Raw genomic sequence first — 14,595 nt, 5'->3', positions numbered from 1 at the left:
GCAAGGCAGTGTGTGACCAATAGAAACATCACGAACAAGGGAGCGGGACTTTGTGAATCTGCCCAGTCCCAACCTCATTTTGTGGCAGTTTTGGGACACTTTGGAAGAGTCGTACACCATCACACAGCCAGGAGATCGGTCGCACCTACATATTGGATCTCACGGCACACCGGACAACATCTGTGCCGCCGCACACGGTTTGAAAAAGACAAAAATTACGCAACGGTTGAACAGGATCTGCGCAGCATCATATTCTGTTTTAATTAGTTATCTATTACCGATATATTTGCAATCGATTATATCACAGGTGTCAAAGTCAAGGCCCGCGGGCCAAATCCGGCCCACCACATCATTTTTTTCGGCCCGCGAAAGCAAATCAAACTTGTTAAATTCCATGATGATTGCTAAAATCTGAGCCAAAATTTCATATTTTTGGATGTCAACCACAATAAAAGTCATTATTCTTGACTTCAGATTTGAAAACGAGTTTTTCATTAATTTGCTGTGTGCTCTATATGTAATATTTTTAAGGGATTTAAACATTCTAATGGGTTCCCCAAATTCATAACGGCCCTCAAGAGGAAACCATAACGACAATGTGGCCCGCGGCAAAAAATTACTTTGACACCCCTGGATTATATAATTGGTATATAATAGTGTTCAATAGAAAATGTTGCATAAAAACAACAGATTGACATCGATTGTGTAAACGTCAAATCGGCCATTTTGAATGGATCTCAACTGACGACCGTTTGACTTACGATCGTTTGACTTTCAACCATTTTGTCGGAACGGAACCCGGTCGTGACTCGGATGTTACCTGTATATATACTGTATATATTTTTATTGTTGTTTTTATGTTACTTCCGGGTTGGGTGAACGCTGGCGCAAGTGGCTGCCACTGCTCACCCGCAGAAAATATATCCTGTGACTGTAAAGTGTCCTTGAGAATTTAGAAAGGCGCTTAAAGATGAAATGCATTATTATTATTATTATTATTATTATTATTATTATTATTATTATTATTATTATTATTATTATTATTATTATTATTTACGTGTGTGTGTTTTTGTATGAATAGTCTTGTGAGGACCATTCACATTATACCATACGTAGTGAGGACATTTTGGCCGGTCCCCACAAGTTTTTCATTCTAAAGACTTATAGAGGGTCTATATATGCATCTGTTAAAGTTTCAGAGAGGTCCTCACAAATTCAATCACAATGATTTTTTGGTGTGTATTTTCATTTCACTTGGATACACACATTTTTTACTCACTGTGTGTGTTTATGTTTATGTGTGCGTGGTTAATGACAGGAAAATTCATACCACAAAAAGTAAAACGAAATTTAAACTTATCACTAACGGTGGTCCTCACTCCTTATCTGGAGTTATCCGGACCTCACGAAACCATTGAAACAGGAATTTGTGTGTGGGTGGGTGTGTGGGTGGTGTGTGTGCGTGTGTGTACGTGCGTGTGTGAGTGTAGGTTTGCGTGTGTCCTGCACAGGGTCACTGAATCTTTTGGTTTTTCTTCACTGGTCTTGGTTGGGTTTGCGAAATGCGTTGTGATTTCTAATTGTCACTTCTTCTTTCAAGTCACACAACCTCCTTGGCTCCACTGCACAACCATCGCCGTCATCAAGAACGTTGAGGGAATGTTCCAGTGGACATTTCAACACACACGTACACCCGCACGCAGCCAAATGTTGTGTTTTTGCTGCGGTTGCGACCGCTGCGGGTGCGCCGCTCTTGAAAGCGGCTGAAAAAGTGCCCTAAAAAGCGTAACAAGGTGAAAAAGCCATTGAAAGAAATAAGTAAAAAAGCGTAACGTCGTGAAAAGGCCATTAAAAGAATATTTGTCCCCTCCCCCCACCTCCCCAGCACACAAACAAATGCAAATGGTGGCGAGAAGTTTAGCGCGGGCGCCCTGTTTGAGAGGGGCTCTGAATGGCCTCTAAAGGGGCCTCTAATTAATCTAAGTACAGCACCAATAGGCCCACTTGGAATTTTGTTCTCCTCTTTATGTGAATGGAGGGTGGGAGGGTGGGGAGGGGGTCCGGGAGGGGCATCCAAAGAAAGAAGACGAAAAGAGAGAAGGGATCAGGCCTCCAGCTTTTCTTTCGCCGGCCCCGCCCCATTCAGACCGGCCGTGTTAAACGGAATCTCCCCCTCCCCCACCCCACACAGACCCCACTGCACACGCAACCCCAGCCCCTTGTCCTTACCCCCCCCCACCCTCCTCACCTGACATACACGCTCACGTGCGGGCATCCTGCATTGATCCTTTTGTGGGGGGGAAATGGCTCCATCCTGGTCTCGGACTCTGCCCCGGTTTGTGGTTCAGGTCGTGGTCCCAGTTGCGCTCCCGGCAAGGTCAGGTGGACAAAGGCGACAGAAGGGGGCGTTTGTGGTGAATCAGTAACGGAGCTAAAGGGCATGCGCCTGTGGGGAGTTGGCCAGCTTCTAAAAGGGCTTTGAGAGCATCCCCCAACCCCACCACCACCACCACCACCCCGACCCCTCCCTCAATGGGCCCCTTCACAATCACTTGAAAGGAGCTCAGGGTGTCCCCCAAACAAAGTCCAAAGCAGCAAGAGCCTGAAAGAGCTTCTAATAAGCTTTTAACTATTTTACATCGGGGCTCTCTCTGGCTACCCTGCACCCCTGCCTGTTCTGTGGTCACCCGCCACGACCCCACCCCCCCCTACATGACGGTCATTGTGTTGGCCGCCTGATTTATCCTTTCCTTCGAGCCACGGTGCAAGCTTTTCAACGTCCTCGCCAAGGTCCCACAAGTGCCTCATTATTCCAGCTGAACCTGTACCCCCACACTCCCTCTCAAGACCTTTAATGACACCGGACCCTCGAAACTGTACCATCCAACCTGCGTCGCCGCATCGGAGTCAATGCCTCTAACCCCGAGTGGGTCCCTTGGTGGTCTGGTCACCATGGCATCACTTTATTGCTGTGGAAATTACTCGAGTCTTTGAGGAGGTCAGAGTTCAGCTGGGATACGACAGGCAGGGGTCCCGCTTCGGGGGTTCGCGGACGTCACAGCTAGCAGCCACTCGGCCTCTCAATGACTCTTGCGCGCCTCGTTAAGAATTCTCCGCTAATTGTTGGGTGACTGCCAGATTACTGGACCAATACGCCGCCAAAGATGATGGCGCCGGTTGCCGTGACGACACCTTGACCAACGAAAACGAGGAATCGAAAGCCGCACGCAGGGGCAGTCGAGTCAGCAACATTTTTAATAATTATTATAATAATACATTTAATTTCTAAGCGCCTTTCAAAACTCTCAAGGACACTTTACAGTCACAGGATATTTTTTCTGCGGGTGAGCAGCGGCAGCCACACGCGCCAGCGTTCATTCAACAAAATAACAAATAATATGACAACACAAAGACACAGAGAGTCATTCATTCTTCAGCACTTTCTGTACCCTCTTTGTGACACGAAGCAGTTCTAGATGAAAGAGGAGAGGATCAAAGCATCCTTTTCAGCAGTGGATCAGGGACATCATGGTGGAATGTGCACGTGAACTACAACCTAAATATTGAAAACAAACACATTTTACATGATTTTTGGTAGTTAATTTAAGCAACAAAACAAACAAACTGAGGGGCCTTTTGGGAGCCAAAAGAGCCGGATCTTTTTAGTGAGCCGAGCCAAAAGATCCGGCTCTCCTTCCAGTGTCAACAACATGGCGAAGTGTGAAAGTCTTTGAAAGTGGGTGCGACTTATCCACTTGCCATTCTTGCCAAGGCAGACCTGAGGCCAGAGCGCGAAAAGATCAAATTCCAAGAACCATGGCCCTGCAGACCAGGGCGACCTAGCGCTATGCCAAATGACCTCCAGCAACGCCATGTGATCGTTGCCATTCCTCTTAAAGGACAACCAACACCTCTGGACAAGTTGTGTCCATAATTTGTAAAATCACTTCAAATGACTTCTACTGAGCGCATTTTACAAAGATTCCAGCGCATATAGCTATATTTTACCTTTTAAGACTCGCGCTGAATATTCAGGAAGTCATGTTTTCGAGTTGATGACGATGCCCTAAGTGACGTCACAGAGGGAACGCCCCTGACCGAGAAACCGACACACAATGCATTTTGGGTACTTTTTTTCGTCTGAAAACACAGTGTTGATCGCGAAATTAGAAGGAAAACGACATAAAAATGGAACTGTATAGTGCCGCTTAGCAGTTTTTTTGACGACGATACTAGTGCAGCGTGTTCTACCGGAAACAAATTCCTTGTGTGTTCTACATACTTGGCAATAAAGATGATTCTGATTCTGATTCTGATAAATAACGCGATGGTGAATCGTTGTGTGTCACAGCCAGTTGCGGTAACAGGCATGAAAAAGGTCTAAGTTGACACAAATTCCCAGAGGACAAATCAGCCATTTCCAACAGTGCGTCTTCTTGTGCATTTTCTGGGCGCTACATTGGAGTCCAGATGGCTCAAATTGATACAGAAGGACTTCTTTAATCGATTGCAAACATTTATGCTTTCCTCTTCAGAAGTATTTGAATCAAATTCATAACTGGATGAGTAACAAGAAAGCATCTTCTCTGAATCTGAACTCTCTGACTGAAGCCATTGTTTTGATTCTGGAGCAAGGCAGTGTGTGACCAATAGTGATGTCACGAACAAGGGGGCGGAACTTTCTGAATCTCACCAGTTGCGAGCTCATTGTGTGGCAGTTTTGGGACACTAAGTCATTTTTATTGGTGTTTTGCATTTGACTAAAAATATCAGCCTGCGTGTTTTGGGTAGTTTAGATGCTATAACACGTTTTTCTGATGTCAGTTAGGAAACAGATAACAGCTGTCGGTTGTCCTTTAACCATACATCCATTCGGTGAATGGCTTTCTCTTCACGGGGGCCTCACGGGGGCCTGCCGGACCACCTGAACCACTGTGATCCATCGTCAGAATCATAAGGAAGCATTCCTGATGATGCGGCTACAGGTTCTGCCGGAATAATGAGACACTTGTGGGACGGACAGACACAACATTTTTTTCTTTCTGGACCAATCTGCCCTTTTTGACATTTTGAATTGATTACTTTTGGAAGATTCCTAGCAAATGAATGTTGGTAACCCCCCCCCCCCTGCTCCAGACAGTCGTTTTTCCATGTGATTGATTGTTTTTTTTGGGCAATTTTCCAGGTTGGGGGGATGTATGACTCACAGTTAGCAGATACAAGGTTCGATTCCGGTTCCGGCCTTCCAGTGTGGCCTTTGCATGCTCTCCATTTGCCTGCGCGGGTACTCTGGTTTTCTCCCACATTCCAATGGCCTGGCAAACAATTCAGGGTGTACCCCGCCAGCTGCCCGAAGACCGCTGTGCCAGGTGACCCGATGAGAAGGAGCGGATCCGAAAATGGATGTGTGGATGTCACGGTCCGGTTCATGCTCATCCAAGATGAGTTTCATCATCTCCTGCTCAACATGGATGCTACTTTTCATCAGCGAAAAGGAGCTGCGGCGTTCACATGATCTTTTGACTGCCTCATTGGTGTCATATGATACTTTCAACGCGAGGAAAATCCCGCGGTAAAGAGATGCCGACATATCACAAAGTTTGAATGGCCATGTCATCGCTTCGCACACTGTATTGTGACACATCAACAAATTAGAAAAGACTGATGGTTTGCCAGCGAGGTCTGTGTGTATGTCCGTGTGTGCTCGTCTGTATGCGCGCGTGTGTGTGTGTGTGTGTGTGTGTGTGTGTGTGTGTGTGTGTGTGTGTGTGTGTGTGTGTGTGTGTGTGTGTGTGTGTGTGTGTGTGTGTGTGTGTGTGTGTGTGTGTGTGTGTGTGTGTGACTTGTCTTGTGAGGACCACTAACATTTTATACCAGGGGTCACCAACCTTTTTGAAACCAAGAGCTACTTCTTGGGAATTATTAATGCGAAGGGCTACCAGTTTGATACATACTTAAATAAATTGCCAGAAATAGCCAATTTGCTCAATTTACCTTCAAATCTATGTTATTATTAATAATTAGTGATATTTCTCTATGTGAAGAAACTGATCATGTTAAATGATTTCTCACAATAAATATATAAAGAGATTAAAATCAATATGCAACACTTTATTTTATATTTTCTTTAAGCGAAACTTTTTCAAATGATCACTTTTGTAGGAAAAGAAAAAGTCTCATTTTAACGAACCACTTACATTTTTTGACAAATCATGCACTACTTTGGGAAGGACGCCCCTGGCATGCAAAGTCCATAGCACTTTGGATGAAAACATCATATCCAGTGTTTCTATGAATCAATTAAATGCAAAAATACAAGAAGTAAAAAATTAACAATCAGGTTTTTAAATAATTTATATCACACTTTGAACTGGACACCAAATCTGTTATCTGTTTCTTTGTCAGTTAGTGGGAAGCCTGGCATTGCATGCTTTTCACCAGTGTGTTGTACTCTGGTGTGTAACTTGACACTGCAACTCTGACTGAGTCTTGTAGATGTGCATCAGTGAGCCGTGTTCTGTGTTTGTTCTTGATGAAATTCATGTCAGAAAAGGCTGATTCACAAAGATAAGTTGAACCAAACAGGCTTGCAACCTTCATAGCTGCTGTGCATACACCACTGTACTTTCTGTGTCAATAAAGCACCAAAAAGTTGGTGCAGTCTGATGGGCTTTGAGGGGGAGGTCATTTTGCAGTGTTACAATTTCCATCTCTAGCTGTTCAGTATCCAGGCTGAACATTGCACTTAACTGTTAAGCAATACATGATATGTCCACGTTCATGAAAGGATTAGAAATGAACGACACACATGGCTCAAGCTGATCGAGGTCACAAAACCTGTTCTCAAACTCTTGCCCAACTCTGTTTATGACCTGAAAGTACTTTTCTGCAACTTTGTCAAAGGCCTCAGATGCAGAAGCATTGTCTTTCTGCATCATCTGCACAGAGGGAAAGTGCAGCGCCTTTTTTCTCCGTAAGTGCACAGAGAAAATGTTTATCTTAGCTTTAAATGCATTTAAAGCACTCATCATATCAGTAATGGGTTTACCTTTGCCTTGCAGCTCACAGTTCAAACTGTTCAGTTTCCCAGTAATGTCTGTCAAAAGGCGAAGTAATGTCTGTCAAAAATGCAAGATCAAGTGTCCACTCAGTGTCCTCCAGCAGCGAGGTGTCCTCACCTCTGGACTGCATGAACTCTTTGATTTCACCCAAAAGTGACAAAAAACGAAGCAAAATCCGTCCCCTGCTGAGCCATCGTATTTCTGTGTGTAGTAGCAGGTCACCATATTCAGCTGACAGCTCCTCCAAAAGTTCCTTGAATGTTCTGTGCTGTTTAGCTTTGGAGCGGATGCTGCTAATGATCTTTACGACGGGAGTCATTACGTGCTCAAAGCCGATCACTTTTGCACACAAGGCCTGCTGGTGAATAATGCAGTGGTAATGCAGAAAGTTGGGGAAGTTTGAGTCACCTTTACAGAGAGCGATGAATCCTGTGTGTCGGCCGACCATAGCAGGAGCCCCATCTGTAGTCATTGATACTAGCTTTTCCAGCTGCACCTTTTTCTCCACCAAAAACTCCTTGACCGCGTTATAGATGTCAACTCCCCTCGTAGTTGTCTTCAGGGGTAGTATTGTCAGAAGTTCTTCTTTGGTGGAGAAATCATCAAACACCATCCGGATGAAGACCATCAGCTGCGCCGTACTGCTACTGTCCACCGACTCGTCACACTGGATGCTAAACCACCTGTATCTCGCCAGATCCCGGTCGAGCTGGTCGACCGGGTCGACCGGGATCGACATCGCCGAAACTCTTCTTACCATTGTAGTTGCGCCGAGTTGAACATCGGAGAGAGTGGAGAGTACATCGGTTCCATACTTCTCGTCTTTAAGTATAGTTTTAGCAATTAACATCATTGCTTCCTTGACGACCTCCCCGTCTGAAAAAGCTTTCTTTTTCTTTATCAAGAATTCCGTAGCTCTAAACGAGGCTTCTGTTGCTTTTTGGGAGTTTTTAACCGGTCTCGTGAAAAAAGACTGCTGTTTGCGCAACGCTGCTTTTAACTCATGGGATTTTTCCGCTCGTAGTGCGCTGCCCGGTGGGTAGTTAGCATGGTAGCTTTTGTGACACGTTGTGAAATGTCTCTCCACATTGTGCCGCTTTGCCGTCGCCACAGTCGCCCCGCAAATAATACACACGCAGGATCCTTTCACAGTGGTAAAAAAAAGTCATCGTGAAAATGATACGTTTTCTTGCTTTTTTCAGCCATTTTTGGGGTTAACTCCTCTCGTTCTCGCTGCCCCCGCTAGCTCTTCACAAACTCCGCGGTTTACGCATGCTCACATTACTGACCCTTCAACTATACTAGGTCAAAGTTGATTTATATAAAACACTTTTCAAGGCGTTTTTTTATATTGTTGCCTGTCGGTAGTCAAAGCGTGAAAGCGTATGATTGGAGGAAAAAAAAAAAAAAAAAACATGGTGTATTATTTATTACCGGTGTTCAGTGGCATTATTTGAGCTATTTTTAGAACAGGCCTGCGGGTGACTCATGTGGTCCTCAGGGGCGACCTGGTGCACCGCGTTGGTGACCCCTGTTTTATACCATAGGTAGTGAGGACATTTTTTACAAGTGAGGATCTTCTGACCGGTCTTCACAAATGTTTCGTTCTAAAGGCTTCTAGAGGGTCTATATACACATCTGTTACAGTTTCAGAGAGGTCCTCACAAAGTCACCTAAAATGATTTTTGGTGTGTATTTTCATTTCACTTGGATACACACACTTTTTACTCACTGTGTGTGTTTATGTTTGTGTGTGCGTGGTTAATGAGAGGAAAAAGTTCATACACAAAAAGGAAAATTATATTTTAACCAAATTCAGTACAGGGGTGAGAACTTTATAGGTGCCAATTCAGAAATCTCACTGCTGCTGTTATATTCACTTTTTATTGCTTTGTTTTTAAATAAGTTGAAGTGAGAAATGTGGTGACATTTAGTGTTCAAATGTAACACTAGTTCCCTAAACTTATCAGCAATGGTGGTCCTCACTCCTTATCTGCAGTTATCTGGACCTCACAAAACCATTGAAACAGGAATATGTGTGTGTGTGTGCGTGTGCGTGTGTGTGTGTGCGTGTGTGTGTGTGTGTGTGTGTGTGTGTGTGTGTGTGTGTGTGTGTGTGTGGGGAGGTCAGTCAATGGGGTTTACAGGTGTGATCCGTGGTACAAGGTAAAGTGTGTTGGGGGAGGAATCAGAGGTTATCTGAAGTAGCAGGGGGCACAAAACTTCCATCTGCTTCACTTTGTCATGATCCTATCAGACCACTGACACTCCCCCACCACCCACGTCCCAAGCACACCTCCCCCCCTCCAGAGTCCCCAGCCAAGGCCTCCATCTGAACTTCGACAATGTTCACTTCCTCCACAACGCTGGGAGAAGCCATTTGCGTGCGTGTGTTCATTTTGCATCATTGCTCTCTTGATTGACACTTTCCTGTCACTTAGAAGGCGAGCCCCATCGACCCTGAGGCGGCCTGCACGTGAGCGAGGAGGCAATTGAGGCTTTTTGTCGTTCTCATTCGCACTTAGCGTGCTGGCAGCCATTTGTCTTTTTGTCTACAAAACCCAGCAAAGGCTAAATGTTAGCGTGGCTCGCGTCCGTGCACGAGTTGACTCCAAAGAGTCACTGTGGCGCTTTCTTCTGTCAAACTCTCCATGATTAGACTCTTGATTATGAGCCTCTTTGAAATGTTCCATACTAGAACTCTTTACCATTGCAACGCCTTTGATTGCACTTTGGTTACGCTCACAAATTGTCTTCACTTGGCGTGTGTTGGAGAGGCCTCAAGCACTCACTGGGTACCTGCTGACCTTTGACCTCAGGAGGTCACTTGAGTCAATGAAGACTCGGACTCAGACTCAGGCTGCGCACCCTATGAATTAGAGGACTTTGTTCAACTTTTACCCCCCCCCTTTTTTTCTGCCGCCCACAGCGCAACAAAAACATCACCCCCGTCCTCCAAGAGCTCCACGGTCAAATATAGAATCAACTTTAAAATTTGTCTTTCTACATTTAAAGCGAAAGACGAACTTAAAAATTCGTCTTTCTACATTTAAAGCGCGGTGGTGGCCCGGTAGCCGAGTGGTTAGCACACCGGCTTCACAGTGCAGAGGTCGCCGGTTCGCGTCCCGGTCCGGCCTCCCTGTGTGGAGTTTGCATGTTCTCCCCAGACACGCGTGGGTTTTCTCCGGGTCCTCCAGTTTCCTCCTACACTCCAAAAACATGCATGGCAGGCAGATTGACAACTCCAAATTGTCCCTAGGTGTGAGTGTGCGAGTGACTGTTGTATGTCTTTGTGTGCCCTGTGATTGGCTGGCAACCAATTCAGGGTGTCCCCCGCCTCGTGCCCGAAGACAGCTGAGATAGGCTCCAGCAACCCCCGCGACCCTAATGAGGAATAAGCGGTACGGAAAATGAGATGAGATGAGATGAGACATTTAAAGCGATCCATAACCTTGCCTCCCCATTCCTATCTGTCCTTCTTCAAATTTGTATTCCCTCTCATTCCCTCAGATACTCTTCCTCCCTACACCTCTGTGTGCCCCCCTGCGTCTCAGCATGATCGGGGACAGAGCTTTCAGCTGCTCTGCCCCCAAACTCTTGAACTCACTTCCTCCCAACATTCGTAACATGGATTCGCTTCTCACCTTCACGTCCCGTTTCAAACCCCACCTATTTAAAATTGCATTTTTTTGTGTGTGTGTGTGTGTGTGTGTGTGTGTGTGTGTGTGTGTGCGTGCGCGGGTATGTGTGTGTGTGTGTGTGTGTGTGTGTGTGTGAGTGTGTGTGTGTGCGTGCGTGTGTGCACGTGTGTGTACGTGTGTGTGTGTGTGTGTGTGTGTGTGTGTGTGTGTGTGTGTGTGTGTGTGTGTGTGCGTGTGTGTGTGTGTGTGTGTGTGTGTGTGTGTGTGCTTGAGAAAAGAGTGCTCACTGCTCCCAATGTTTTCTTGCCTGACTCCCTTGCGTTCAACGAGCGCTGCGATGATGTAGTGAATTTTAGCTCGTAGTAGACGTGCACATTCCACCATGACGTCCTGATCCACTGCTGAAAAGGACGCTTTGAGCCTCTCCTCTTTCGTCTGCTTTCATCTGCACTGCTTCATGTCACATAGAGGGTACAGAAAGTGCTGAAGAATGATTGTCTATATGTATATATGTATATATGTTGTGTCTTTGTGTTGTCATATTATTTGTTATTTTCTTTGGGTTTTTTTACTTTATGTTATTTCCGGGTTGAGTGAACGCTGGGTCGTGTGGTTGCCGCTGCTCACCTGCAGAAAAAATATCCTGTGACTGTAAAGTGTCCTTGATAGTTTTGAAAGGCGCTTAGAAATGAAATGTATTATTATTATTATTATTATTATTATTATTATTATTATTATTATTATTATTATTATTATTATTATTATTATTATTATTATTCACGCTGTGGCAGAAGACAAGGATCGGTAGTTGCGACGTTCGATGATCACGCCTGCAGGCTGCGAGCCGGCTTGTTACAACAAGAAGCGGCATCGTTTGTCTTTGTGAAGGTTTCCTGCCACAAAACTTGATGATGCCATCGCTTTGAGGTCAGCATTTCTTTCTGATCTCAGACTGTCACTCCAACAGTGATGAGAATCCTAAACCCAAATCGCAGCGTGGGAATTTTCACCAGCGCATTTTGTTCCTCTCTGTGTGGTCGTGATGTCTCGTTCGCGAACGAGCCGGTTATTAGAGCCGAATCTCTAAAGTGAACGAAGAGGTCCGCTTCCTAACACGGAGCCGGAAATGGGTACCTACTTTTTTGTCCTCTATTCTCCGCCCCCAGTCTTCGATAGATATCCATGGTAGAGGAGGAAGGGGCGAATTACAGACGCACGCAGCAGTGAGGGGAAGGGAGGACAGGCGTTAGGGTAGACAGGTGGACAAATGCTGTTATTATTATTCAATTATTATATATTTTACTACAGTAGAGTCTCGTTATATCGATATTCTCGGGAGTCGGAAAAAATATCGATATAACCGCACTATCGATATATCCGATCCTGCGCCGAATTTCATTAGAAATGGGCAATAAATGGGGGATCTTTGATATGGCATGTAATTTTCTCCTTGAGTTCATGGATTGCGTATCTAGCATGCTTTTGTACTGTAGTGAAGTGAAAAATAAACTTATGCATTAAATAAAAATGTCATTTATTATTTTCATAACGCGCTCTTGCAATAGTGACTGAGTAGCACTCGACATTGTTCTATACACACAAGCGAAACCACAAACGGCAGCATGTACATACTGTATGAATAAGAGTGATTATTGCAAGCGATAAAGATATCTGAATACAACACAATTGAATACATGTATGGAAAACAAAAAAACTGCAATGTTTACATTATTTACGTTGATAAAGTATTCTGCGCCATGTCGAACACTTTCGCGATGGACGATTTGCTTCTCGTTGGATTGCCCTCCACAGCTACTATTGCCTTGTATTTTGTTCCGAGGTCACAATTCTTACGTTTTCCCATGGTTGAAATTGGTGTCGAAGATGCTATTGCAAGACACGAAAGCTGGTCACGTGACCAACGGTGTTACAGATACAGATTTCGATAATGATAGTACTGTATAGAAATCCCTTAGCAAATATCGATTCAGCTTAAGCTGCTTTTGTATCGATATAAGCAGATCAAAATGGCCGGCGGGAGATGAAAAAGGGTACCGTAGTAACCGGATTATCGTAATGACCCTTAGCAGTTTTTTTTGACGACGATACTAGTGCAGCGTGTTCTACCGGAAACAAATTCCTTGTGTGTTCTACATACTTGGCAATAAAGATGATTCTGATTCTGATTCTGATGACCATGTATTGTACTAACCGGAACTAATTAAACTTAAAAAGACTAGAATTTGCCGGGAAATGAAAATAGTATCGTAATAAGCAGTACTATCAATATAACCGATATCGATATAACGAGACTTTACTATAGTTGGTATGATATCATTATTCATATTCGTGACAGCTGATCATCAAACCAGAGTAACCACAGGGAAAGTGAAAGTTAGTGGATGCTCTCTGTGCACATAAAAATCAAGCCATATAAATAAAAATATTTGATATAGTGTATTTTTTACATGAGTAATCGGTTTTTTCACATAATTTTACATGATTTTTGGTAGTTAGTTAATTTAAGCAACAAAAAATAAATAAATAAATAAATAAATAAATAAATAAATAAACAAACCGAGGAGCCATTTGGGAGCCATAAGAGCCGGATCTTTTTAGTGAGCAGAGCCAAAAGAACTGGCTCTCTGAAAAGACCCGCAATTCCTGTGTTGGCTGCAAATGACGGTCATCATTACGGTCACAAAGAAGAGCGTTTGATCGTTGTTTAGAAAAGTAAAAACTTTATTGTGCTGCAAAGTGTCAGTGAGTAAATACAATAAAATATTTCTTTTATGTACAAAAATCCTTCCAAGAATAAATACAGCAAAGTCCTCGAGAATTTTCGTGTGAAATTTAGCACCACTAATTGGGGAGTTGACCTTTCAACTCGGTCGCGCGTGCACGACTCCTTCACTAGCTGCCTCTGTCTCTTCAGCACCCGTGCTAGGTGGGGGGCGGGGGGGCAGTGCATGCAAGCGGTCAGAAGACCCCCTGCGGGCGACCAAAGAGCACGCGCTCGTGCGCGCGCTTGAGCGGACTGCCTGGGCTGGAGGCGGGCGAAAAGGAGTCGGAGGAAGAGGAGGACGGCGAGGACGACGGCGGGCTCGTTCCGCAGGAGAACCATCCGCAGCCGGGACCGTCGCCAGCAAGGCAGTCCCGCGGGGGCGCGCCGCAGCGCTCGCCCATGCGCAGAGTCTCGGCCAAGGCCCAGATGTAGTTGTGCGCCAGGCGCAGCGTCTCGATCTTAGTCAGCTTGGACTCGTCCGGAAGCGCCGGAAGCACCCGGCGCAACTGGTCCAGGGCGCCGTTGAGGTTGTGCATCCGGTTGCGCTCGCGGTCGTTGGCTTTTAGCCGTCTGCTCTTGCGCACCACGCGCACGGTGGCCTCGCAGCGCGCGCGCCCGCGCCGCCCCCGCCGCTTCCTGTGCGTTTCCGGCAGCGGGGGTGACGCTGAGCGCGTGCTGGCGTGGGAGTCGTCGCCATCGTCGTCGTCGTCGCCAAAACCGCTCAGCGCCAACAAGTCGTGCACATCCATGAGTCCCACGAGGCCTTGACTCGAGAGAGCCAAGCGAGTGCGTGCCCGCGTGTTTGTGCGTGAGGGCGCAGAAGGGGCGAGTTGGAGCGAGTGTGGCACACGACCGACCTCAGGCCGACTTTTATAGCGTGCGCGCACAATGGACCCCCTTGGACACCCTCCCCTCCTCTCCGAGAGGATGAAGAAGATGAATGAAAGCTGCCCCGTGCCGCGAGAGTAGCTCGTTTGCATAACCTGCGGGTACGAGGATCGTGCCACCAATCACGGCCAGCCAATCACAGAGCAGCCACGCGTAAGACCCCCCCCCCCCCCCCGCCGCCATGCACACATACACACAACCTCTACCCGAGCTCAAGCGA

At 45.7% G+C, this 14,595-nt stretch overlaps 1 protein-coding gene across 1 annotated transcript; it reads right to left on the bottom strand.

Annotated features, from left to right (window-relative positions):
• Window positions 1-13,517: 13,517 nt before the first annotated feature.
• On the bottom strand, window positions 13,518-14,311 carry neurog1 (neurogenin 1). Its single transcript, XM_089018443.1, has one exon. It carries the CDS (start codon window positions 14,234-14,236, stop codon window positions 13,682-13,684), a length of 555 nt encoding a protein of 184 aa, XP_088874569.1. The 5' UTR covers window positions 14,237-14,311; the 3' UTR covers window positions 13,518-13,681.
• Window positions 14,312-14,595: the final 284 nt, after the last annotated feature.

This window comes from Hippocampus bargibanti, linkage group LG02 (genome assembly GCF_051943395.1).
Source record: "Hippocampus bargibanti isolate YZ-2025 linkage group LG02, ASM5194339v1, whole genome shotgun sequence".
Classification (NCBI taxonomy): Eukaryota; Metazoa; Chordata; class Actinopteri; order Syngnathiformes; family Syngnathidae; genus Hippocampus; species Hippocampus bargibanti.
Note: the sequence above shows the minus strand (reverse complement) of the source record. Positions and strands in the feature narration are given on the sequence as shown.

Excerpts from the sequence above, each read along its gene's own strand:
- neurog1 (XM_089018443.1), bottom strand. The coding sequence starts at position 14,236 with ATGGATGTGCACGACTTGTTGGCGCTGAGCGGTTTTGGCGACGACGAC.